This window comes from Plecotus auritus (genome assembly GCF_963455305.1).
Source record: "Plecotus auritus genome assembly, chromosome: 5".
In the NCBI taxonomy this organism is placed as follows: domain Eukaryota; kingdom Metazoa; phylum Chordata; class Mammalia; order Chiroptera; family Vespertilionidae; genus Plecotus; species Plecotus auritus.
Genome location: NC_137776.1, coordinates 58,929,337 through 58,954,655, shown reverse-complemented (window position 1 = coordinate 58,954,655; position 25,319 = coordinate 58,929,337). Strand labels below are relative to the sequence as shown.

The 25,319-nt window shown below is 39.4% G+C and overlaps 1 protein-coding gene across 3 annotated transcripts in view; it reads right to left on the bottom strand.

Annotated features, from left to right (window-relative positions):
• The window catches only part of LOC308249630 (CD302 antigen), a 163,888-nt gene that overhangs the window by 13,352 nt on the left and 125,217 nt on the right, over positions 1-25,319 (bottom strand). For all 3 annotated transcript variants that reach the window (XR_013960745.1, XM_080671213.1, XM_080671212.1), the window contains 4 exons: positions 21,182-21,292; positions 8,750-8,866; positions 7,939-8,112; positions 6,157-6,183 (listed from right to left, as the gene is read on the bottom strand). Coding sequence is in view for 2 of the 3 variants with exons in the window: in XM_080671213.1 (XP_080527339.1) it covers positions 6,157-6,183; positions 7,939-8,112; positions 8,750-8,866; positions 21,182-21,292 (429 nt within the window). In the remaining variant the exon portion in view is untranslated. The remainder of the gene's footprint in view (positions 1-6,156; positions 6,184-7,938; positions 8,113-8,749; positions 8,867-21,181; positions 21,293-25,319) is intronic.

Sequence of the window (25,319 nt, the reverse complement as noted above, 5' to 3'; positions counted from 1 at the left end):
CCAAGAAACCTGTAAACTGCAAATGGGATTCTTTCATAATTAGTTGTTTTTATTAAACTTAACACAGCCCATTTGTAGTATAGCATTCTGACTTGACCAGTGTGGACATACTTTTATTTCAGTCTATTAAATGAATCCTATCTAATAAAGAGGGAATATGCTACTTGACCACCACGTCCTCACAAAGATGGTAGCACCCACAGCCAATAAGGAGGGAATATGCTAATTGACTGCCACACCCTCAAAGATGGCAGCGCCCAGTCCCCTCAGTCCTGCCGGGGCAGCAGGTGCACAGCATGGCCGGGTCTGCCCCCAGGCGAGTCTGGCCACTGCGTGCCTGCCTCCGGAGTCCCCCCATTCCCCTCAGCCGCGCAGGGCCAGCCCGAGGCACAGGCAAGCCTCCAATGGCAGCTGCCCAGCCGCCCAGGGCTGCCCAAGGTTCAGGTAACCAGGGCCGGCCTAGGCTTGTGCTGCCGGCAGTGGCAGCAGCAGAGGTGTGATGGGGGTGTTGCCTTCCCCTGATTGCCAGGTTGCCTCCCACCCCTGAGGATTCCTGGACTGTGAGAGGGGGCAGGCTGGGCTGAGGGACCCCCCTCCAGTGCATGAATTTTCATGCAACGGGCCTCTAATGTATAATAATCAGTACTAACTACTTTAGTGATTATATGACAATAGTTAAAAAAAATTTTTTAGTCTGAAAGAGCATGGTAATTAAGACAATGGCATAATAGACATAACCACACACCTTAACTAGTAAATTAAAATACCTAGTACAGTGGTCGGCAAACTGCGGCTTGTGAGCCGCGGTTTGCTGCTCTGTTGACTAATGAGTTTGCCTACCACTGGGATAGGGGCTTAATCACAAGGAACAACAACAGCCTGTAATTATTGGAATTGAGAGTCTAGGGCAGTGGTCGGCAAACTCATTTGTCAACAGAGCTGCAAGCCGCAGTTTGCCGACCACTGACCTAGTATCTTAAGAACTGAATAGCATTCCGCATTGGTAGGGCATAGTATATATACTTGTGTTTTTACATCCTGCAAGTGACCTGTGCTCAAGTTGCCTCCAGGGCTTTTGATTGGCTGGCTTCTTACTACTGAGATGTGGAGGGATGCCAGTCTTGAGGCAACTAATGAGTGGTGTGTTAAAATTATTGTTAAGGTTTTCTATCTGGAATAAAGGATAGTTCTACATTAGAAACACCTACTAATTATAGGAAAAATTCATTGCCCACTTTACTAAGTATTATCTAATACTAATTTTAAAAACTAATTAAAAATAGCTCTTAGCAAGGAAAATAAGTCTTGCTTAGGCCTAATAAAAGGAAGTTTAGGAAAGCTATAACAAACATAATTAAAACAAGCTCTCCACATTTCTCAAACCAAATCTGACTTCTCAACCAAAGGTCTCATTACTAAATGCAGAAACACATGTATGTTATTTGATTCTTATATCTACTGTAGCTGGACTATTAGCCACTCAGCTTTGACATGTACTCACTGACTTCCCTGACATGCTCTCCCCATTTTTCAAACTGTTCCTTTCTATGTGGACTCAAAATTCTGCCTTGTTGGTCTAAGTCGTTTGAGTTTTTAAATATTTGTCGGTAGGTATTGTGTGTAGCTGATGCCTCTCCCCACTTCCAAGGCTGTTCTACCTCAAATTCTCTTAAATGATGACACCAGTAGCCACTGTAGAATCATCCAATATAGGAACTATCCTAGACTTTACATATACTAATCATGTTTTTTTTCCAGTCTGACCATTCCTCTTGTCATCATGATACCTTAGTTTTAACACTGAGGCCCAAACTACATAATCCACCTCTCAAAAATATAAATTTGTTGGATTTTATAATTCCAAGCCAGTTTGAGTGCTAACAGTGTACATACAATCCCTATATTTTTAACTTTTTTTTTTTTTTTTTACATACTGAGAAACGGGCACGGGGTTTAAATGACTTGTAACTCATGCATCTTCTGTAAGCCGGTGCTGAATCCAATTTGGTCTAACTTCCCCTTTTCCTGTGTGCTTACCACACCAAGTGCAGCCACTTTCTCTTGACAGCATTCTTCCCCAGGGGGTTCTTGTAGCTTAACACTTGCATGAAAGGGAACTTCCTGTTTGCCAAAAGTATCTCTCCACTTAACTGTCCTGCTTGCCTCAACTTCCTGGTACTATTGTTATTCCATAAAGTAACAGGCATAACCACACACCTTAACTAGTAAATTAAAATGCCTAGTACAGTGGTTGACAAACTGCGGCTCACGAGCCGTGGTTTGCTGCTCTGTTGATTAATGAGTTTGCCAACCACTGGGATAGGGGCTTACTCACAAGGAACAACAACAGCCTGGAATTATTGGAATTGAGAGTCTAGGGCAGTGGTCGGCAAACTCATTAGTCAACAGAGCTGCGAGCCTTTATGATAGGCTTTCAAACATCCTTTCATTTCCTTTATGTCTTCATTCTGCTCAAATAAAGCTTTTCCTGGCAACCCTATTTTTAAAGCATCCCCCTTTCTCCCTTATCTTTTTTTCTGTAGTACGTGTCATCATCTGACATATATTGAACCTTCCCACTAAGATGTAAGCTTGAGACCAGAGGCTGTTTCTGTTCACTGCTCTGTCTTTAATGTCTAATAGAAGAAAACCATGCACATAATAGTTACACATATGTACGGGATATGTTTTTTAATGAATTTCTATTTTTCAGAGATTACCGGACTCTATTGCCAGACCTTTAACTATTCCTGAAATGGTTTTAAGATCCAAAGACCTACCTGATATTTTCTACTCATGTTTCAATTTGCATAACCTTTTCCCTCCTAAGTATACGTATGCATTGCTTAAAGTACATGGTTCTACAAGGTAGGCTATGAAAAAAAACTGCTTCAGCCCCTCATCCTTAATTTCTATTCCTCAAAGGTAACCACTCCTGTTATTGCTGTTACTTGCTTTCCTGCTTCTAAGGAACATACTTACAACTGCTTTCCTTTAATTTTTAAAATATGGTAAAACATACAACAAAATTTATCATCTTAAGTACATTTCAGTAGCATTAACTACATTCACATTGTTGTGCTATGTTATCACTATTCATCCATAGAACTCTTGCAAACCAGAAACTACATATATTAATAACCTCCCATTATTCACTACCCCAAGGCCCTGGCAACCACCATTCTACCTTCTGTCTCTCTCAGGTGGACTACTTTAGCTACCTCATATAATTGGGATCATACAACATTTATCCTTTGTGACTAGCTTATTTCACTTAGATTAATGTCCTCCAAGTTGATGCATGTTTAGCATATGTCAGAATTGCCTTTTTAAGGCTGAATAATGTTCCACAGTAATAATATATACCACATTTTGCTTATCTATTTGTTGATAGATACGTGGGTTGGTTCCACCTTTTTGCTATTGCAAATAATGCTGCTATAAACATGGGTGTACAAATACCTCTTTGAACCTTCCTTTCACTTCTTTTGGGTAAATACTCAGAAATGGGATTGCTGGATCAATGATAATTTTTAATCTTTTGAAGCACTACCATACTGTTTTCCACAGTGGCTGTACCATTTTACATTCCCACTAATAGTGCACAAGGTTTCTATTTTATTCACATCTTTGTCAAAACTTGTTCTTTTCTGTTTTTTAGACAGCCAACCTAATAGGTGTGAGGTTGTACTGTGCTTGATTTTCTTAGATGTTACATGTTGCTCCTATAGAAAAGAGAAATACGTACAAATTCTTATTTAAATACACCTCTTTCATCATAGTTATACCAATGGCAAGCCCTAAACAGAGAAAATGCTCATGGTACACACGTGATGAAGGACTTGTATCCAGAATTTATAAGAAGAAACTAATCAATAACAAAGGGAACCAAAAAAATAAGGGCAAAAAGACTTGAACAGGTATTTTACAAAAGATAACGGAATGGCTGATAAACATGTAAAAGTGTTCATCATTCATCATCAGGGACATGAAAAATTTATAATAACTACATACCCAGCTGAATGGTAAAAATTAAATAGCATGACAAGTACCATCCTGGGATTGGTGAGCAAGTGGAACTTGTATACACTTGCAGTAGGAATGTTCAGCCACTTAGAAAAATTACTCAGGCCTGGCCAGCATGGCTCAGTGGTTGAGCGTCGACCTATGAACCAGGAGGTTACCATTAGATTCCCGGTCAAGGCACATGCTTGGATTGCGGGCTACATCCCCAGTGCAGGGCATGCAGGGGGCTGCTGATCAATGATTCTTATCATTGATGTTTCTATCTCTCCTCCCTCTCTGAAATCAATAAAAATATATTTTAAAAAACTACTAAGTGGTTTCTAATAAAACTGAACATATTAGCTACCCTATAACTCTATAATTCCACTCTGGAATATTTTTAAACATCAAATTGTATTTTCTCACTGAATTTTATTATCTGTTTTTGTCTAAATGACTGCAATCTTTTGTTTAAAGAAACTTGACCTCAGTTATAATTCATGAAGCATCTGTCTTAAAGCTTTATTAAATGCATTTTTTGAAAGCTACAGGTAATTACATGGTTCAAAAGCAAAATTATACATAAGGCAAACAATGAGAAGTCTCCCATTCTGTCTCCATTCTTCTCAATTCCACTCAATGAAAATGAGACTATAGGTCCAAAGAAACATTTGAAATTTCATAGGCAGCTCTATCATATTAGTGCTAAACTAGAAATGATCCAAATACCCATAACAAATAGAACTGGCAAAACTGGTATATTTATAAATACTATGTACTAATAGAAAAAATATATATACATACCTATGTGTGTGTGTGTGTGTGTATTCACACATATATATAAACACAACATGGATGAACTAAAATTCCCGAGTGAGAGAGCACCAGAGTTAACATTTATGTGAAGTTCAAGAAAAGCAACTATAATACATGGTGATAGAAGGCATAGTGGTTACCTTTGGGGTGGATGGGAGTGGGATGGACATTCATGGGAAGGTGCATGATGGAACAATTTGTGTGATGGAAATGTTCTATGTCTTCATGGTATACATAGGTGTATACATAAGCAACCATCAAGCTGTACATTTAAGATTTGTGCAGTTTACCCTGTTGTTTATACTTCAAAATACGGAGATTAAAAACTATACTATCCAATTGGCAAAAATCCAAAAGTCAATGGTATGATATCAAATATCAATAGAAGTTATATGTTCACTTTCAGTGTAGCAATTACATTTCAGGTAATTCAGATAAACGTTTTTGTGCAAGGTGAAGATGTTTTGTGCAACAGGATTCACTTTATAACAGAAAATGTCTGGATAACCCAATAGTCTGGAGCTGGTTAAATCCATACAATGGAAGCGTAAATAACTATGTATATCCATACAGTGTAAGTATTTAGTTGTAAAAACGGAAGATCAATCTATAGGTAATGATATGGAGAGAGACCTAAAATATACTAGTGAATAAAAAGGGGCAAACGAATATCTCAGTTGCTTACTGGCAAAAGAAACACTAGGCAGTTGAGGAAATGGAAATGATACCTAGTAAAGATAAACGCAGAATGGGGAAAAGATGGGAGACAGATTTTTCAGGGTTTGCCTTATACAGTTTTGCTTTTGAATTAGGTAAATACATATATTAATGTCAGCTTTTAAAAAATATGTTTAGAAAGCCCTCAAGACATGTAATTACAACTGAGGGGAAATTTTTTTGAACAAAAGATAGTCATTTCCCACAAACATACTGGAGTTCAATGAGAAAATTTGGTGTTTTAAAAAATGTTCATTTCATACATAATTGCAGTTAATCATATTTAAAATGTCAGTCTTATTACTAAGCTAAGAGACCTTTCTACATTTGTATAAAAATTGAGCCGAAACCAGTTTGGCTCAGTGGATAGAGCGTCCCAGGTTCGATTCTGGTCAAGGGCACGTACTTTGGTTGTGGGCACATCCCTAGTAGGAGGTGTGCAGGAGGCAGCTGATCGATGTTTCTCTCTCATCGATGTTTCTAACTCTCTATCCCTCTCCCTTCCTCTCTGTAGAATATCAATAAAATATATTTAAAAAAAATTGTGCTACTTTATGTTAAATAACTTTTTAGAGAGGGTCATTAGTGAAAAAATTTTAAGAAAAGACCATTACATACCTGATAAATATTTCTTTTCATATGGAACTAAAATACAAAAGAAAATAAAAATTAAAAATTTTAATATTCTAAGATTGCCTTTAAATACTTTCAAAGCAGTTAAAAACCCTTTAATAGCTTAATAGTATCCATTCCTATTTCTTGGTATTGCCTTTATCTGTTTTGAACTTAGTTTTTAATAAAAGATGTAAAGGTCTTACAAAATGCATTAGTTTGGTGGTGGAAAAAGAATAAGGGGGCTCAAAAAATGAAGTGAGGCAAATAAGAGGAATTTGGTTGGGAGAGTGTAGAAAACATTAAAATTAAACTACACATTTGTAACCTTTTACCTCATTAGCATGGATTTACTCATGATATATGATGTTTCAAAGTTATAGTTTAATTAAAAATTTTGTTTATATAATGGTTCCCTAAGGCACAGTAAATGAACGGCAAAAAAACAAAACAAAAAACAAATACTGGAAGTTGAATGCTACTATCATAAAACTATGACAAATTTTATATAATTACTATAAAACATTAGTCAAGAACTTTGCTGAAGCAAGTAAAAAAATACATCTAGCTTCAGATATAAAGAAAGGAAATAATCAGGCAGGTGTATAGTTTTGGTTTACAGTTAAAGTAGAAGGAGGCATTACTAAAGATGCAAAGTGAGAAAATGGCTGTGTCTTTATTTCACACACTCCAAAATTATATTTTAAACTTTTAAGTGTCTTTAATGAAAAAACAATTATTTCTAAAACTTAGAACAAACTTTGTGTAATGTTTAATAATAACATCAAAATGTTGTGGGTCAGGCCCTGGCTGGTGTGGCTCCATTGGATGGAGTGTTGTCTTGTGCACCAAAGGGTCAAGGGTTCAATACCGGGTCAGGGGACATACCCAGATTTCAGGTTCCGTCCCTAGTCAGGAGGCACCCATTGATGTTTCTCTCTCTCTCTCCCCGCTTCCTCTCTCTCTAAAATCAATAAAAAACATCTGGTGAGGATTTTTTGAAAACTTTAATGTTTTGGGTCAGGATAATTTTGTTCACTAGAAAGTATTCTGATGGATCAGAAGAAAACTTATATTTTAATCCAGAATAAATTACAAACTACAATAAAAATTTTCTTTGCCCAAAGAAAAGATATTCATTCTTGTACAGAATCAAATTCTTTGTAAACTAACATTAGAATCCTGGAATTTTCATTCACTTCCACTGTTAAAGTCACATGCAAAGGGGCTATGATAATTCCTCTGAACAACAGAAGGAATTTTGACCTCTTAAAAGCTCTAAGAATAAGCAGACAGAATAAAAGTATGTGTGGTTCAAAACAAGCCAGTCAGAGAAAGACAAGTACCACATGATCTCACTTATACGTGGAATCTAATGAACAAAATAAACTAACAAAAAAGATCCAGACATTGAAGCATGGAATAGACTGACATATTTCAGAGGGGTGGGGGAGAGATTAACTAATGAATTTATATGCATATATGCATAGCCCATGGACAGACAATAGTTTGGAGAAGACCAGGGAAGGGGGCAAGGGAGACATCTGTAATACTTTCAACAAAAAGATCATCTCTTTTTTTTAAGTATTTGGTTCACCTGATCTGGCTCAACCTTTGAAATGTAAGAGAATTAATGCTTGACTTCTAAGAGATTTGAGAACAAACCACCCTAATATATTATGAAGTTTCGTTCCCTCCCCTGAGGCATACTTATCTCAAAGAAAATTATTTCAAAACCATCTTTCCCACGCCTCTTAAGATTGGAAAAAGGTCTTCAATTATACTTACTAGCTGCTTTACAAAGGGCTCCTGGCACAGAAGAAACTTCACAATTTCCTTTTTTCCATTCACCAGTCGTGGTGTGCAAAAAGGCACAGGTGTTAACCAGATCCTCCTCCTCATCTTCATCTGTCCACTTACCAAAAGTCATATTTGACTTATCAAACCACTTGAAACTCTGATCTGTCAGTTAAGAATATTTTCAACATTATCAGTATAAAACCCAAAGGGTCTAGGATTAAAAGTAGAAAGTTAGAAAGGTATGTCTACACATTTGGTTGTAGGATTTTAATTAGAAAAGGAACATATCCTGTGTACAGGTCAACCAAAGGTATCGGTTCAAGAAGGTTCTGCAGATCTCATATTTGTACAGAAAAAAATATAACAATGGGAAATAGCCAAGAAAATAAATTATTAATAGTAACCTTAGTAATTTCATTTTGAAAATATGTATTTTCTCTATTTTCTACAGTGACAATAAATACATTTACATGATACAACTTTGATAGCTGTCCATCTGTTTCATAATCATTGACATTGGTACTGATTTTTATAACACTGCCATATTACAAAATTACTGAACCTAGAACCACATTTTAATCCAGGCAAAAGCATCAACTTTGATTCTCACATGTGAAACACATTGAGCTGCGCAGGGAAAAGCTGTGGTACAAGTCATGGGTGACGCTGAAACTACAGTACTTGGACACCAGAGCAAACACCGCTTTGAACTAGGGAATTAAAGAATATAAAAGAAAGTGACCAGTTTTACTAATGTTAAGGGGGAAAAAGGATATATCTCAAGATAAATAGCACTTACCATCAGTGTCAAAAAACATGCCTAGTAGGATATCATCCGGGCCTTTCCATTGCTTTTTCAAAGTGTCCAGTATAAAAGCATTTTCTTCTTCATTGTGTATGCTTATCATGTCTGCTCCTGAAATCATTTTAGGTAGGAAAAAAGTCACCATCTTCCCAGAACCAATGAAAATCACATGAAGTATATAAAATTATATAGTATTAAAATACATAATTATACTTTTAATTTTTAATTTAGCTTTAAAATATGCACATTTGAAGAGCACATAATCACTCATGAGGAAAGTAAAATAATGTGATGTAAATTGAGCAGAATCATTTTATACTCTATTTCATTCACCTAGAGTTGGTAATCTCATTAACATGAAAACAAACATCATGAAGAGGCTTGAGCAGTAAAACACATTTAATGTATCTCTCAACTTTTCCCCACTACCCACTTTAATGATCGTGGCCCTCCTGCCCTCATTTCACAAGTATAGAGGGGAGTAGCTCTGACCACACTCAGGAGACCTGCAAAGGAGGGCAACTTGCCTCAATAGTCCCAAGACCTAGTCAAGTTCAAGTAACAAGCAGTGTCTCTGACTTACCTCACTTACCTGGCCTTCATGCTCCTGCTGCCCAAGGCCCGTTCCTTCCCATATTTTCCCTGGTCATCCTTAGAACTAAGTCCTGGCGAATGACAAAGGCGGTCCTCATTCTCCCTGGGTAGTTAATTGATTTTTCCTGTGACTCTCACCAGGTTCAAGAGGAAGGAGCAACAGCCACACATATTTTTGTCTCACGTACATTAACTTTTACTAGGTGTACTAGTAAATAATGTGGATTTTTTTCAATAGATGGAGTTACACATATGTTGATATATATGCGATTTGATATGTATGCTATTTTGTTGTATTGACAGCAAGCTTCAAAACTTCATGCCAAATTTGCTGAAGGTGTTAACATCATAGATATTTTTACGCTTAAAAATGTCGAATTTCGTAAAAAAAAAAAAGCATTTGCAGGAAGTTTTAATTCATTACTTTACTTTGAAGAAAAAGTTATATACTTCGGGAAGCTTATGGTGAACATGCTCCATCTCAAGATACTTGTGAACGCTAGTTTAAACGCTTTAAAAGTGATGATTTCAATGTGAAAGACAAAGAATGTCCAGGTCAACCGAAAAAGTTTGAAGACCAACAATTACAAGCATTATTGGATGAAGATGCATGTCAAACTCAAAATCAACTTGCAGAAAGATTAAACGTTGCTCAGCAAACAGTTTCCAATCGTTTATAAGCAATGGGAAAGACTTTAAAGGAAGGAAAATGGGTGCCACATCAACTGAACGAAAGAGAAATGGAAAACCGAAAAAGTCATCAGTAAAATGTTGCTTCAACGGCACGAAAGTCTTCTTTTGCATCGAATTGTGACGCGATGAAAAGTGGATTTATTTTTAGAATCCCAAATGCACAAAATTATGGCTTGATCCAGGTCAACCATCAACATCGACTGCAAGGCCAAATCGCTTCGGAAAGAAGAAAATGCTCTGTGTTTGGTGGGATCAGGAAGGTGTGGTGTATTATGAGCTTCTAAAACCAGGTGAAACCATTAATTCTGATCACTACCAACAACAAATAATCAATTTGAACCACGCTTTGATCGTAAAAAGACCAGAATGTGCCAGAAGACACGGCAAAGTAATTTTGCTTCATGATAACGCATCATCACGCACTTTAAACCAGTTAAAGACACGTTAAAAGATCTTGCCTGGGAAATATTAACCCACCCGATGTATTCACCAGACCTTGCTCCTTTAGATTACCACTTGTTCCAATCGATGGCACACGCACTTTCTGAGCAGCACTTCAAAACATAAGAAGAAGTGGAAAATTGTGTCTCTGAATGGTTTGCCTCAAAACAAGGAAAGTTCTATTGGGACAGTATCCACAAATTACCTGAAAGATGGGGGAAATGTGTAGCTAGCGATGGACATTACTTTGAATAAAGCACTTCTGATGTTTCTCTTGAAATTACCGTGTTTTCTTTGATTACAAAATCTGCATTATTAACTGGTACACCTAGTATATCCTTATATTCGATAAGCTACATAGCACCCTATAGATATTAGCAGTATCTTCACTTTCCCAAGATATTTAACCTTGTTTCTTAACCCAAAGATTCCCTTGCTAAGTAAAAAATAATTCCACTGTCTTAATTGGCTAATATACATAAGAAAACAGTAGTGGAGTTAGTTTCTATCATGATGGTGTATGATTTTGCAAGATAAAACAATGAATTATGATATCAAAGCTTGTAGCATCTGGAAATCTGGTGGGAATGATACATCCCCCGGTAAAGATAGAAGTAACAAGGAACATCCTAACACCCTTTCAGCTGTACTCAGCTAAATGAGGAATATAACATGTTCCTAAGAAAAAAGGATTCTGTTATTACTTTCACTTCTATTAAAAGAGACAACCAAGAAAAAAGCAACAATGTTTGTTGCTCTGTTTAAAAGAAAGAAAAATGTAGCCGAGACCGGTTTGGCTCAGTGGATAGAGCGTCAGCCTGCGGACTGAAGGGTCCCAGGTTCGATTCCGGTCAAGGGCACGTAACTTGGTTGCGGGCACATCCCCAGGGGGAGGTGTGCAGGAGGCAGCTGGTCGATGTTTCTCTCTCATCGATGTTTCTAACTCTCTATCCCTCTCCCTTCCTCTCTGTAAAAAATCAACAAAATATATTTAAAAAAAGAAAGAAAAATGTTGAAAGAAAGAATCTCCCTAAATGTGGCCTAGAAATTACTCTGGGAGGAAATAAAGGGAGATTTCCTTCAAATATCTAGAAAGATATAATTAAAAAAAAAAATCAATATATTAGGCCTCAGAAAGAAAAATAATTTGCATTTTGTTTCCCTAAATAAAAAAAAAGAGAGAGAACAAAGAAATTTAACTACAGAGGGAAGAGAAAACTATAGAGCCAAATATCTACCCCCAAAGCATACCTTATAGTTAAGAAACTCACAAACTGGGCAGATGAAAGCTCTATTAGGAATAAAAAATAAAAAGGCAAACACCTTAATAAAAGAAAAAATTGATCTGAAACTGAAAAAGGCAATTCACCCTCACACAAAAAAAATATATAACAAATACAATCTTACTGGTAAAGAAATGAAAATTAAAATAAGACTTTCAGATTAAACAATGTTGGCCATGGGTGTAGAAAACTAGGAACTCATAAGTGGTTAGTCAGAGAAAAATCAGTACAATCTTTTTGGAGACAATCTGGCAAGCCCTTAAAAAAGAACATATTCTCTGACCTGGTGATCCTTAACAATAGTGCAAGTTAATATTAGCTCAGAGCTCAAATGAAAGAGGCACAATCACTAACATTCCTCACTCGTTGCTTATGTCACTGAGAGACTTGAAAAATTAACCATTATTAGAGGGTTGGCATATATCAGCTATGGCATATCAAAACAGTGGCAAAATATTCAGTTATTAGTAAACTAGAGGCCCGGTGCATGAAATTCATGCACGGGGGGGCGGTGTGTGTGTCCCTCAGCCCAGCCTGCACCCTCTCCAATCTGGGATCCCTCTCACAATCCAGGACTGCTGGCTCCCAACTGCTCACCTACCTGCCTGCTTGATTGCCCCTAACCGCTTCTGCCTGCCAGCCTGATCACTCCCCTGCCAGCCTGATGGACACCTAACTGCTCCCCTGCTGGCCCAATTGCCCCTAACTGCCCTCTGCTGCTGGCCTGGTCACCCCTAACTGCCCTCCCCTGCAGGCCTGGTTCCCCCCAACTGCCCTCCCCTGCAGGCCTGATCCCCACCAACTGCCCTCCTCTGCTGGCCCAGTCACCCCTAACTACCCTCCCCTGTTGGCCATCTTGTGGTGGCCATCTTGTGTCCACATGGGTGCAGCCATCTTTGACCACATGGGGGCGGCCATCTTTGTGTGTTGGAGTGATGGTCAATTTGTATATTACTCTTTTATTAGATAGGATATATATTCTACTAGAGGCCTGGTGCACAAAATTCATGAACTCGGGGGTCCCCCAGCCCGGCCTGTGCCCTCTCACAGTCCAGGAGCCCTCAGGGGATGTCTGACTGATGGCTTAGGCCCGCTCCAGGAGTGGGCCTAAGCCATTAGTCAGAAATCCTTGTGCTGCTGCGGAGGCGGGAGAGGCTCCCACCACTGCCGCTGTGCTCACTAGCTGTGAGCCCAGCTTCTGGTGCACTGACCACCAGAGGGCAAGTCCTGCATTGAGCGTCTGCCCCCTGGTGGTCAGTGCACGTCATATTGACCAGTCATTTGTATATTAGCCTTTTATTATATAGGATTTTTAAAAATATGCCGGGTATTCTGGGAAATGTATATCATTTGGACAAACTTTACCTTTGCTACAACATTGAGTAAATTTTCCATCAAATGGTTTTTCATTGGAGAAATTTAGTGATAAGCAAAATTGACATGTAACAGTCATTCCACCACAACTATGTTCTATAATTGCATACTCATTTACTTCAATTTCGCTGTGAAGGCAGTTCCTACCAGCATTGGTAGTACTTGTTGATGGCTGTTCTTCAGACATTCTGTTGACGACACCGGCCTCTTTTGGCTTCAGAGGTATGTTGTGCCAATAGTTGGTCTTCAGACATTTCTGTTGATGATGCTGCTTTCTTTCAGCTGCAGAGGCACGTTGTGCCAATAGTTGGTCTTCAGACATACTCTGTCACCAATGCTGGCCTAGAGGAATCGGCTCCTTCCTCCCTCCTGTCAGGATCCCTGGCGGGGGCCAATTAGGGGCAGGGCCGGCCAGGGAGACGGGCCACGGGAGGTTGGGGGGGGCCAATTGGGGGCAGGGTCGGCCAGGGAGATAGGCCACGGGAGGTTGGGGGGGGGGCAATTGGCTGCCAGTGAGCGTATGGCAGGGTGGACAGGGGCTTGGGAGGAGTCGTGAGCTGAAGGCCTTGGGGGTGCACTTCTGGTCTTTGTGGCTCGCCGCTTGGGTTGGTGGCCCACTCGCTGGCTGCTGCTGGCTTTGTGGTCAGGGACGCAAGCCCGAGGCGGAAGGAGGTGGGGAGGGCGTGTAGCCCTGATGGCATCACAGGGAGGAAGACCCTGCTCCTTGGCCGGCCCATCCCCAGGTTGTGGCCCCTGGTTGTGGCGGCCTCTGCTGATGACCTGGGGACACACGAGGCTGGCACTCAAGTCTCTGTGTCCAGCGGGAAGGGCACTTGCTCCCCACCGCCCCAATTTTACAAATGCTGTGCTTGAACTGAATATAAAAATAGAAAGGCCAGTGCGGCCGAGCCGAATAAACCTCTGCAGGAGGCGACCAGTGGGGCCCCTGCCCCCCACCCCGATAACCCCACCGCCAGTCATCACCACCCCCTCAATGGCCCCGCCGCCCCCGGTCCCCTCCCTCTGCCTGCTGGCACCTGCCTTGGTGCCGCCCACTCACTGGCCCTGCCCCGTCCAATTGGTTGGTCAATTTGCATATTAGGCTTTTATTATATAGGATATTTACCACCATGTAAAGATATTTTAAGGGAAAATGTGGATTATATAACTTTTTTGCCTAATATCCATATATATATTTAAGCAAACATTTATTAAAATTTATTTGCTTGGAGGTGGGGAGTCTAGAAGGAGACAACCAAAATGTTTTCAGTCATTACTTTTCCTTAGGGTAGTGCAATTTAGGATGATTTTGTTCCATTTTAAAAATATTTGCATATGTGTTTTTCTAAGTTTTCTACAGTGATTGTGCCTTAGTTGTGCAATTAAGAAAGAACTTTGCAAAGAAAAATAAGACTGACATTAAAATACTTAATAGTATTTTAATTAATCCCAAATCAAGATTCAGCAAGATTCTCAGTCATATCTCCAGTTTTAAAAACTCTGTGATGATTTTCTTATCAGTTCCACCAGCTGTCACCTCCTGTCTATTGAATGTCATATAGACTTTCAATCTGTTTTACCCTAGTATTTACTTACTTATAATTTGAAATGTGACCAAAAATGCCACACTAGAAAACTCCTCAAGGGGAATACTTTACCATGTTACACTTTAGGCATAAGTGTTGAAATTAGTTTTTCATCCTTTTCTCTGACCTTGTAGCAGCCAGTGGAACCCGAATGATTTTTAACATTGTAATCTAATTAAGTACTGTATACACTTAAATTACTATGTCATTTTCTTTAACAAATGACAGCATAAGACCCTGAAGAATACATGCACACAAGCAATTTTCTAAAATGCATTATTAGTGACACTACCTGCTGAGATGTAATTTGGGTCTTTAATTCTTTTTATGACTAGTAACATAGCTCATAGATCACAAAAAGGAAAGATTGAAAATACTCATTTTTTCTATTGTAATGATAATATATAAATTTAGGTTAAATGCTACAAAATAAGAAAAACTTTAGCCTCTCACAATTATTTTCCTAAAGGAATAATAGTATCAAGAATAATGGGGAGGTAACATCAAGTAAATTAGAACAAAGCAGAGGGAATATTCCTAGATATAGCTCTTTGCAGCTCAAAAGTTAACAAGTCACTTATTGTGTATACTAGTACTAGTACATACCCTTAATGATAGGTATATGATATGATTTTGTGAGGCTGTGAAGATTTAATAAATCCAAATGTAAATAGTCTAATAGTCCTTGTGCTTTTTTTCTGCATACATAGCAAACACTGAATTAATGTCCACTACCGTTGTAAACCAAAACACGATCCTATCCAAAAATAAGAAACAGCATTATAAACACATTTTAGCTAATTTCCTGGCTCATCAATGAAATGAGTATTTCTATAGTAGAGGTAAATAAAAAGGATTATCACATAAATGGTGAGAATTATATAAGAATTTTTAAAAAATCAGTAAGAAAATCTGAATTTATACATTTTAACTGGGTGGGAAAAATTATTTTTCTTTTGACACCAGACAAATTTTATAAGCAAATTTACATACAACAATTTAAAATTCCTAAATGGTTTCCCAGTTTGAACAAGTATAGTTAATGGACTCTGAAACAAGCCACAAAGTTGCTGGATGTTTGCAATTTTGTTTTGCTTTGCTAAAGAAAAATAGCAAATACAGCTAACCACAGTTGAGTTGTAGAGGAAGTCAGTCACAAGTATTAAGTATGCCTCTGTACAGTAAGCAGTTGCTTAACTGTGTAAGGTTAAGTATTAAAGCTCGACAATGAACTTCCACCTTGTTCATACAAGCTAATAAGAGTATAAGAACCTTTCCTTTCTTGGCTCTCAGCCTCCAATATCATTAATTTCTGCAACTGAAATCTGGTTTATGTCTAAGTATCTCTATATATAAAGGCCTAATATGCAAAGTGTCCCCTCGGGAGTTTGACCAACTGGGAGTTCAATTACTCGCTATGACGTGGACTGACCACCAAAGGGCAGTGTAGAACAAAGGAAGGACCTGGCCAGCAGCCAGCAGCGGGGGAAGGGCGGCCCTGGCTGGCAGCTGGCAGCCGCTAGGGACCCTACCCATGCACGAATTTCATGAACTGCGCCTCTAGTACGTAATAAAAAATGGTTTTCTTTATTTTGTTTTGTTAATCCTCACATGAGGATATTTTTTCCATTGCTTTTCAGAGAGAGTGGGAGGGAGGAAGGGGAAAGAGAAAGAGAGGAAAGAGAGAGAGAGAGAGAGAGAGAGAGAGAGAGAGAGAGAGAGAGAGAGAGAGAGAGAGAGAGAGAGGGAGAGAAACATTGATGTGAGAGAGATGTTTGCTGCCTGCACCACCCCAATCGGGATAGAATGCAAACCCACAACCAAGGTATGTATCCTTCACTGGAAATCAAAATCCTTTGGCGGGGGGAGACCCTTTGGTGTGCAAGCTGATGCTCTAACTACTGAGCACACTAGCCAGGGCATAAATGATTTCCTTAAAAAAAATAGTTGTAAGGGAAATTCCATTTTAAAATCTTGTAAGACCAGCAAAATTCCTATTATTCAATTTCCTTGAAATGAAACCAAATGGACATGTTGGAAATTTTGTCTTTTTTTCAAAGAGCCAATGTTCGACACCATTTAGCAGGCAAGAGTTTTTCAAAAGGAAACAATAACTATGTATTAAGTACTATGTGGCACTTACTAGGATTAAAAACTTCTATGCTTACATATATTCCTTCTATGACAAATAACTCTTATTTTAACTAAAATATTCCTAATACAATTTGATAGTATTCCAAATGTTATACTGGTGGGTTGTCAGAAATTGTGTCTTTCAGGTAAAGGACATTTCTGAATGCTAGAGTGATTAATATGCCTGTCAAAATTTAATGAAATTATCTACAGATCTCTAGATCTTAAAGAACAATAAAAAGCATGTTTAAAGAATCAGTGACACTCATCTCACCATCATAGATATATCAGTTGAAAAAGATGCTAGTTTACAACATCATAGTTTTTTTAAACCACTTTTTATTTTTCAATTACAGTTGAACATACAATATTAGTTTAAGGTGTACATCCCAGTGATTACACATTATTTAACTTACTAAGTGATCATCCCAATAAATCTCGTAACCATCTGACATTATACATAGTTATTAAAATAGTATTGACTATATTCCCTATGTTGTACTTTATATCCTCAAGACTGTTCTGCCACTACCAATTTGTACTTCTTAATCCCTTCAACTTTTTCACCAATGCCCCTCCCTCCCTCCCATCTGGCAACCATCAAAATGTTCTCGGTATCTATGAGTCTGTTTCTATTCTGCTTATTTATTTTGTTTTTTAGATTCAATTGCTGATAGGTATGTATTTATTGCCATTTTGGTCTTTTTAGCCCCTTCTTCTTCTTAAAGAAGGCCCTTTAACATTTCATGTAATACTGCTTTGGTGGTGATGAACTCTTAGCTTTTTCTCATTTCAGAAGCTCATTATATGTCTTTTGATTCTCAGTGATAGCTTTGCTGGGTAATCTTGGTTGCAGGTTCTTGCTTTTAATCACTTTGTGTGTTTTTTTTGTTTGTTTTTTGAAATTTCTTCATTTTTTATTTTTTTATGTTTTTATTTATTATTTTTTAATTTAATAAATCTTTATTGTTCAGATTATTACAATTGTTTCTCCTTTTTCCCCCCATAGATCCCCCCACCCGGTTCCCACCCCACCCTCTGCCCTTACATCCCCTCCACTGTCCTCATCCATAGGTGTATGATTTTTGTCCAGTCTCTTCCTGCATCCCCCATTCCCTTTCCCCCTGAGAATTAACAGTCCACTCCCTTTCTATGCCTCTAATTATATTATATTCACCAGTTTATTTTGTTCCTCAGATTTTTAATTCACTTGATTTTTAGGTTCACTTGTTGATAGATATGTATTTGTTGTTCATAATTTTTATCTTTACCTTTTTCTTCTTCCTCTTCTTAAAGAATACCTTTCAGCATTTCATATAATACTGGTTTGGTGGTGATAAACTCCTTTAGCTTTTTCTTATCTGTGAAGCTCTTTATCTGACCTTCCATTCTGAATGATAACTTTGCTGGGTAGAGTAATCTTGGTTGTAGGTTCTTGCTATTCATCACTTTGAAAATTTCTTGCCACTCACTCCCGTCTGGCCTGCATAGTTTCTGTTGAGAAATCAGCTGACAATCGTATGGGTGCTCCCTTGTAGGTAATTAACTGTTTTTCTCTTGCTGCTTTTAATATTGTCTCTTTGTCTTTTGCTCTTGGCATTTTAATTATGATGTGTCTTGGTGTGGTCCTCTTTGGACTCCTCTTGTTTGGGGTTCTGTGCGTTTCCTGGACTTGTAAGTCTATTTCTTTCACCAGGTGGGGGAAGTTTTCTGTCATTATTTCTTCAAATAGGTTTTCAGTATCTTGCTCTCTCTCTTCTTCTGGCACCCCCATAATTCTGATGTTGGTACGCTTGGAGTTGTCCCAGAGGCTTCTTACACTATCTTCAACTTTTTGTATTCTTTTTTCTTTTTTCTTTTCCGGTTGAGTGTTTTTTGCTTCTTTGTATTTCAAATCTTTGACTTGATTCTTGCGTTCCTCTAGTCTGCTGTTGGGTCTCTGTATAATATTTTTTATTTCAGTCAGTGTATGTTTAATTTCTAGTTGGTCCTTTTTCATATCCTCGAGGGTCTCGCTAAATTTATCGGCCTTTTCTAAGATATTCTTGAAAAGCTTTATAACCATGGTTTTGAATTCTATATCCAGTCATTTGTTTTCCTCCATTTCTTTCGTTTGTGATCTTTACTTTGCCTCCGCATTTTCACTCTTCCCTGAGTTGGTAGGGTAGGTTTGTGTGCTAGGTTTCCTATATGGCCCAGTGGGTCTGCCTCCCCAGTTAACCTGAGGTGGACACTCTTGGTGCACCCCTTTGTGGACTGTGTGTACAGCCTTGTTGTAATTAAGTCTTTATTGTTGGTATCACTGGGAAGAATTGACCTCCAGGCCAATTGGCTGTAAGGATCAGCTGTGTCTATGCTGGGAGAAGTTCGGTGCTGGAGACAGCCTTATAGAATTAGACTTGCCAAATTGCAAAAGCCTCTGTGCTCAGCTTGGATGGGGTGGAGTCTCAGTCTTGGCTTCCCGTCAGCCTTGCCCTTGCGCGCACGTGCGCACCTTCAGACCTCTGCCTTCCCTGGCTCCTGAGTCTCCGCCCGAGAGTCCAGACTCCCCCCACAAGAGCGTGGGTCCCCAGGGGCTCGCCTGGAACCGGGGTTCAGTGCAGTCAGAACTGGGGCCCAGTTCAGTCAGGAGCCTCCGACTCCCTTCCACTAGGGAAAGCCTGTGGCAACCTCCGCAGCCTTTGTGCGCACTGGCACGCGCGCGCTTTCAGTCCTCCACCTTCCCCGGCTCCCGAGTCTCCGCCCAAGAGTCCAGACTCCCCCCACAAGAGCGTGGGTCCCCAGGGGCTTGCCTGGAACTGGGGTTCACTGCAGTCAGAACTGGGGCTCAGTGTAGTCAGGAGCCTCTGACTCCCTTCCACTAGGGAAAGCCTGTGGCAACCTCCGCAGCCTTTGTGCGCACTGGCACGCGCGCACCTGCAGACCTCCGCCTTCCCTGGCTCCTGAGTCTCCGCCCGAGAGTCCAGACTCCCCCCACAAGAGCATGGGTCCCCAGGGGCTCTCCTGGAACCGGGGTTCAGTGCAGTCAGAACTGGGCCCAATGCAGTCAGGAGCCTCCGACTCCCTTCCACTAGGGAAAGCCTGTGGCAACCTCCGCAGCCTTTGTGCGTACTGGCACGCGCGTGCTTTCAGTCCTCCGCCTTCCCCGGCTCCCGAGTCTCCGTCCGAGAGTCCAGACTCCCCCCACAAGAGCGTGGGTCCCCAGGGGCTCTCCTGGAACCGGGGTTCAGTGCAGTCAGAACTGGGGCCCAGTGCAGTCAGGAGCCTCCGACTCCCTTCCACTAGGGAAAGCCTGTGGCAACCTCCGCAGCCTTTGTGCGCACTGGCACGCGCGCGCTTTCAGTCCTCCGCCTTCCCCGGCTCCTGAGTCTCCGCCCGAGAGTCCAGACTCCCCCCACAAGAGCGTGGGTCCCCAGGGGCTCGCCCGGAACTGGGTTTCAGTGCAGTCAGAACTGGGGTTCAGTGCGGTCAGGGGCTTCCTTCCCCCTTCCGCCAGAGAAAGTCAGCCAGGCTCTCAGCCGCCCTTCCTCTCTGCACGCACCAAGACCCTTTGCCATACCTCCAATTCTCTGTGAGCTTTTCTCTTTCCTTCTAGTTGTAGAATTTTCACTCAGCCAGCTTCCCTGTGGTTCTGGATGGTGTCCGTTCTGTCTTTTAGTTGTAGTTTTGAAATTGTTGTGCGAGGCAGCAGTTTAGGTGCTTACCTATGCCGCCATCTTGGTTTCTCCTCCCAGAGAATATTGAACATACCTTCTAGCAAATATCCTTTCTCTTATTTTTCTTTCATGTACACTTCTTTACCACAGTCTTACTTCATGTTCCCTTGTCACCTGATTTCTGCTCACACACATGCCTGTAATAGTACTTTCAGGGCAGAACAACAGAGTGACCCAGAACACAGGTCCTAAAGTCAAACACACCCTGGTTTGAATCCTGGCTCTGCCAATTATGACCTGGGTGACCTTGAACAAATAACTGAACTAAATTTCTTCTTGATAAAAGAAGGTCTGTTATAATAATTGAAGCCAATTAAAATATATAGTGTGCTTAAGCACAGTGCCTGGCAAGAGCAGGCACATTATTTAGACACTGCTGTTGCTACTGTTCTGCCACTCTGCCAGCACAGCAATGTGCTGCATAGCACAGAGTACATGACCAACAACTGTCTTCCACCCAGTTCCACCGCCTGTGGCTTATATATTGCAGAATATGGTTATGATAAGGACCCAGGGAGATACAACAAAATGATTGTTTTTAAAAGAAGTTAGTAAACACTATTTACTGATTTCTGAAAGGCAAAAGAAAAAGAATAAACTCCTTACCATGGTCAGTACATTGATTTCTGACATCTTCTATGCTTTCTACTTTGATGTTTTCTTGAAGAAAAATGTAACAACTGTCTTGGAACTGAACCCAGGTGGATGAAGGACAGTCTATGTGGAAAAAGAGAAACACTGTTCAGTAACTTGAAAATAAGAATTTCATGAATTCTTACAGATAAAAATATTAGATTTTCACAGAAAAAAGGAAAGGCAATTGCCCTTGTTAATTCAGCAACTAGGCTTTCAGTTTTTGTTAAAAGAAGAAATTGACGAGTGTGACAGTAATTTATTTTTCTCCATTATACTAATATATGATGGAAAAGAGAACTGAGCAAATGAATCTCTTCTGGTTTTACAGAGCAAAGTTCTAAGTCTTTGGGTTGCTTAGGAATTCAGACATAAATTATAGCATTATTGCCAAGGCAACAAACTATCAAGGAAGACAATCAGAATTACAAGTTCTTTTTAAGATTACCTTTGTAGCATGCAGTAACAATTCCAAAAGTCTTAGTTTTACAGGATCTTTTTGTTAAAATTATACATCCAAGAACAGAGAAGAAAACAAGTTGCTGGATTATGAATATTCAGACAAGTTTTCATATTGCACTGGAAAACAAGATTGATGTTCTTCTGAATGTTCTTAATTTATCACCTCATCAAAGCAGATTCTTAGAACTAGTTCTAGGAAACATAATGTTTCTCTCTCTCTACAGTTATGAGGTAGAGGCACATCTCCTTTGTTTCTATCTTGGTCTCTCTTGTTGTTCATTATAAAGGTGTACATTTTAAAGCCTTGGTTCTAGAACTCTTCATTATTAGCATTACAAGCAAAATAGGCCTGCCTGTAAGAGCTTGGTTTCAATGGCCAGAATGGACAAAGGATTCAAGGTATTTACTGAATTTCAGTGAATAAAAAAGCATAAGGCATGAATCTTCCATATTCTCTCAGGTCTATATAGGGAAAAGCACTAAGATTTTACATATTTTTATTTTTAAGTTCTGTATGTATTATAATTTTAAAACAAACAGGATGCCCTACTACAAAGATCAGAATTTAACAATCAGTGATGTTAGTCTAAACTCAGCAACTTCGATTTTACTAAGCTCAGAATATGGCAGGGACCAGGAGTTGTCTCTGGTACTAGATCTCAGCACAGATTACATGACCACCAAGATAATTATTTACCAGTCTTCTAGTAACTTCTGGATACTAAGGTCTGAGCAGAATGAAATGTGTAAAATGTGCCCAGCCAGTGTTGCTCAGTGGTTGAGCATCAACCTATGAACCAGAAGGTCATGGTTCGATTCTCAGTGAGGTCACATGCCCAGGTTGCGGGCTCGATCCCCCAGTAGGAGCCATGCAGGAGGCAGCCGATCAATGATTCTCATTATTGGTGTTTTTCTCTCTCTCTCTCTGCCTCTCCCTTCCTCTCTGAAATAAATTTAAAAAAAAAAAATTTTTAAGGAAGAAGTGTGCTCCTTGGATCATATGTCCTCTTTCCCACTGGCTAGAATACAGTAAGCCATCTCTAATCCTGTAAACAATGGAAGCAGCCTAGGAATAACAGAGCAACAAGACAGAAGACGAAGGATCCTAGGTGGAGCCATCATATCACACTCAAGTTGTAACAAGAAAGAAAAGAAACTCCTGTGTGGTTAAATCCACTGTTAATTCAGGTCACTGTTATAGCAGCTGGATCAATAACCTACTTAGTACAATGGGCTACTTAAAATCATCCTGATGTATGAGACCTAAGTTTTTCCCTGGCTTCGTACTGCTGGCTTCTTTTACTAGTAGTAGTTAAGCCATGCAAGATGCACGAGCATGAAGGTAGTGTTCTAAGGTACAATTTATCTATGTACGGTTTTTTTCTTTCCTGCTGTTTTATAAATACTTACATTACACTTGTGACTGACAACCTTGGTTTGAACTCCTGGAAATCTAGTACTTTCCCATAATGGTGGCTTAAAGGTAGTTGAATAGGGATGTTTTAGCAGCAAGCACTTTCCTTTAGGACAATGCTCTTAGTAAAATATTAAGTGAAAAAAATCTCTGGCTATAAAATTGTATGTGCAACATTTAAAAAGCAAGGAAGGCCGAAACCGGTTTGGCTCAGTGGATGGAGCGTCGGCCTGCAGACTGAGGGGTCCCGGGTTCGATTCCGGTCAAGGGCATGTACCTTGGTTGCGGGCACATCCCCAGTGGGAGGTGTGCAGGAGGCGGCTGATCGATGTTTCTCTCTCATCGATGTTTCTAGCTCTCTATCCCTCTCCCTTCCTCTCTGTAAAATATCAATAAAATATATTTTAAAAAAATAAATAAATAAAAATAAAATAAAAAGCAAGGAAGTCCAGTAAGGTTCAGGAACTGGACAGACCAGACACCTTTATAGGAGGAGGGTTCAGGGATGCCTTAAAAACAACGTGCTTGGTTGAAAGTCTGTATAAGAGCAGCTAGATCCCCTTCCTGAGAAACGGTGCTCAATGATCTCACTTTCACTACACACCTCTGCTGCCTTCTTCAAAAGTCTGGCCCTTACTTAGAACGAAAGACTTTTATTTCTCCAAAACCACTTCCAGATCATCAAACGTTATTCTTGGCTGCTCATCCTTGGAGGTTCAGGCCATCCATGTATACCACCTTCTCCAAGACATCGCCACTGGAATTTATGTTGACTTCTCTTCTAAAACACCATCCAAGGCTGGGTAAGGTACCAAGAGAAACATGGCTTTGAAGTCAGACTGACTAAGGTTTTTATCTCCATGGTGATATCTTGGACAACTTATTTCCTGTGTTTCCTCAAGAAAAAACAACCTTCTTGGATTGTTGTCAGCTTTAGGTAGGCATCTACAAAACTACACAGCATAGGGCCTAATTTAAGGAAGGTGCTCAAAACATAGCTTCCATTATTATGTCTATGATTGGTATCCTTACCCACTAAACAGTGACCTTTCTGACAATAGGGACTTATTATTAATCTTTGGATCTCCAATGCCTCAAAAAGCTCTTGGGCTATAATAAGAATTTAAAATACTTTGCTGAATGAATGAATCCTCTCTTCTTCATCCTTAAATAGCTTACTTTATCATCTCTTCAGCAGCTTCACACACTCTCTTTCCAGTGTATTCATCTTTTCCTTCTAGAAGCATGAGAAGTTTCTGATATCCTGTAATATAACTGGATTGAATTTGCTGCCAATTCTAATACTTTTACTAACATACTTTTTAAAAAGTAAACTTTTTATTGAAATACATCATACAATGTGTAAGTCATAAATATACAGCTCGACTTTTCATAAAATGGACATATCCATATAATTATCAGCGAGATAAAGAAACAGAACATTAACCCCTTTTGGTCACTGCTTCCCTCCAAAGGTAATCACTATCCTAACTTCTAACACCGTAGATTAGTTTTGCTGTTTTTGAACATTGTAGTAATGAAATCATGCAGTATGTAGTCTCTTATGTCTGGCTTCTTTGATAAACATTACTTTTATGAGATTCATTCATGTTGTAGTGTATCGTCAGAGGTTGTTCTTTCCCATTGCCATATAGTATTGTATGAATTTATTCATTCTTCTGTTGAAGATATTTGGATAGTTTCTAATTGGTGTCTATTACAAGTACTTTTGCTATAAACACATTGGGCATCTTTTGGTGCAAATATGAAGCTTTATCATAGGTATATTTCTAGAAGTGGAATGCTGGGTCATAGAGGTATACCTGTGTCTAGCCTTGGCAGATACTGCCAAACACTTTTGCAAAGTGATTATAATTCTTACAAGCAGCAATTAGGTTTCAAAAAAAATTCCAGTTTGATAATATTTGTTTTGTAAATAGACTATTTCAATTAATATTTAATGTAATTACTGATGCATTTGTGTTTATATCTACCATGTTACTATATGTTTTCTATTTGTACTACTTGTTTTATGTTCCTTCCCTCACTTTTTTTTTTAGATTACTAAATATTTTTAATAAATCTTTATTCAGATTATTACAATTGTTTCTCCTTTTTTCCCCCATAGCTCCCCTCCACCCAGTTCCCACCCCACCTTCTGCCTTTACCTCCCCGCACTGTCCTCATCCATAGGTATATGATTTTTGTCCAGTCTCTTCCTGAATCCCCCCATAC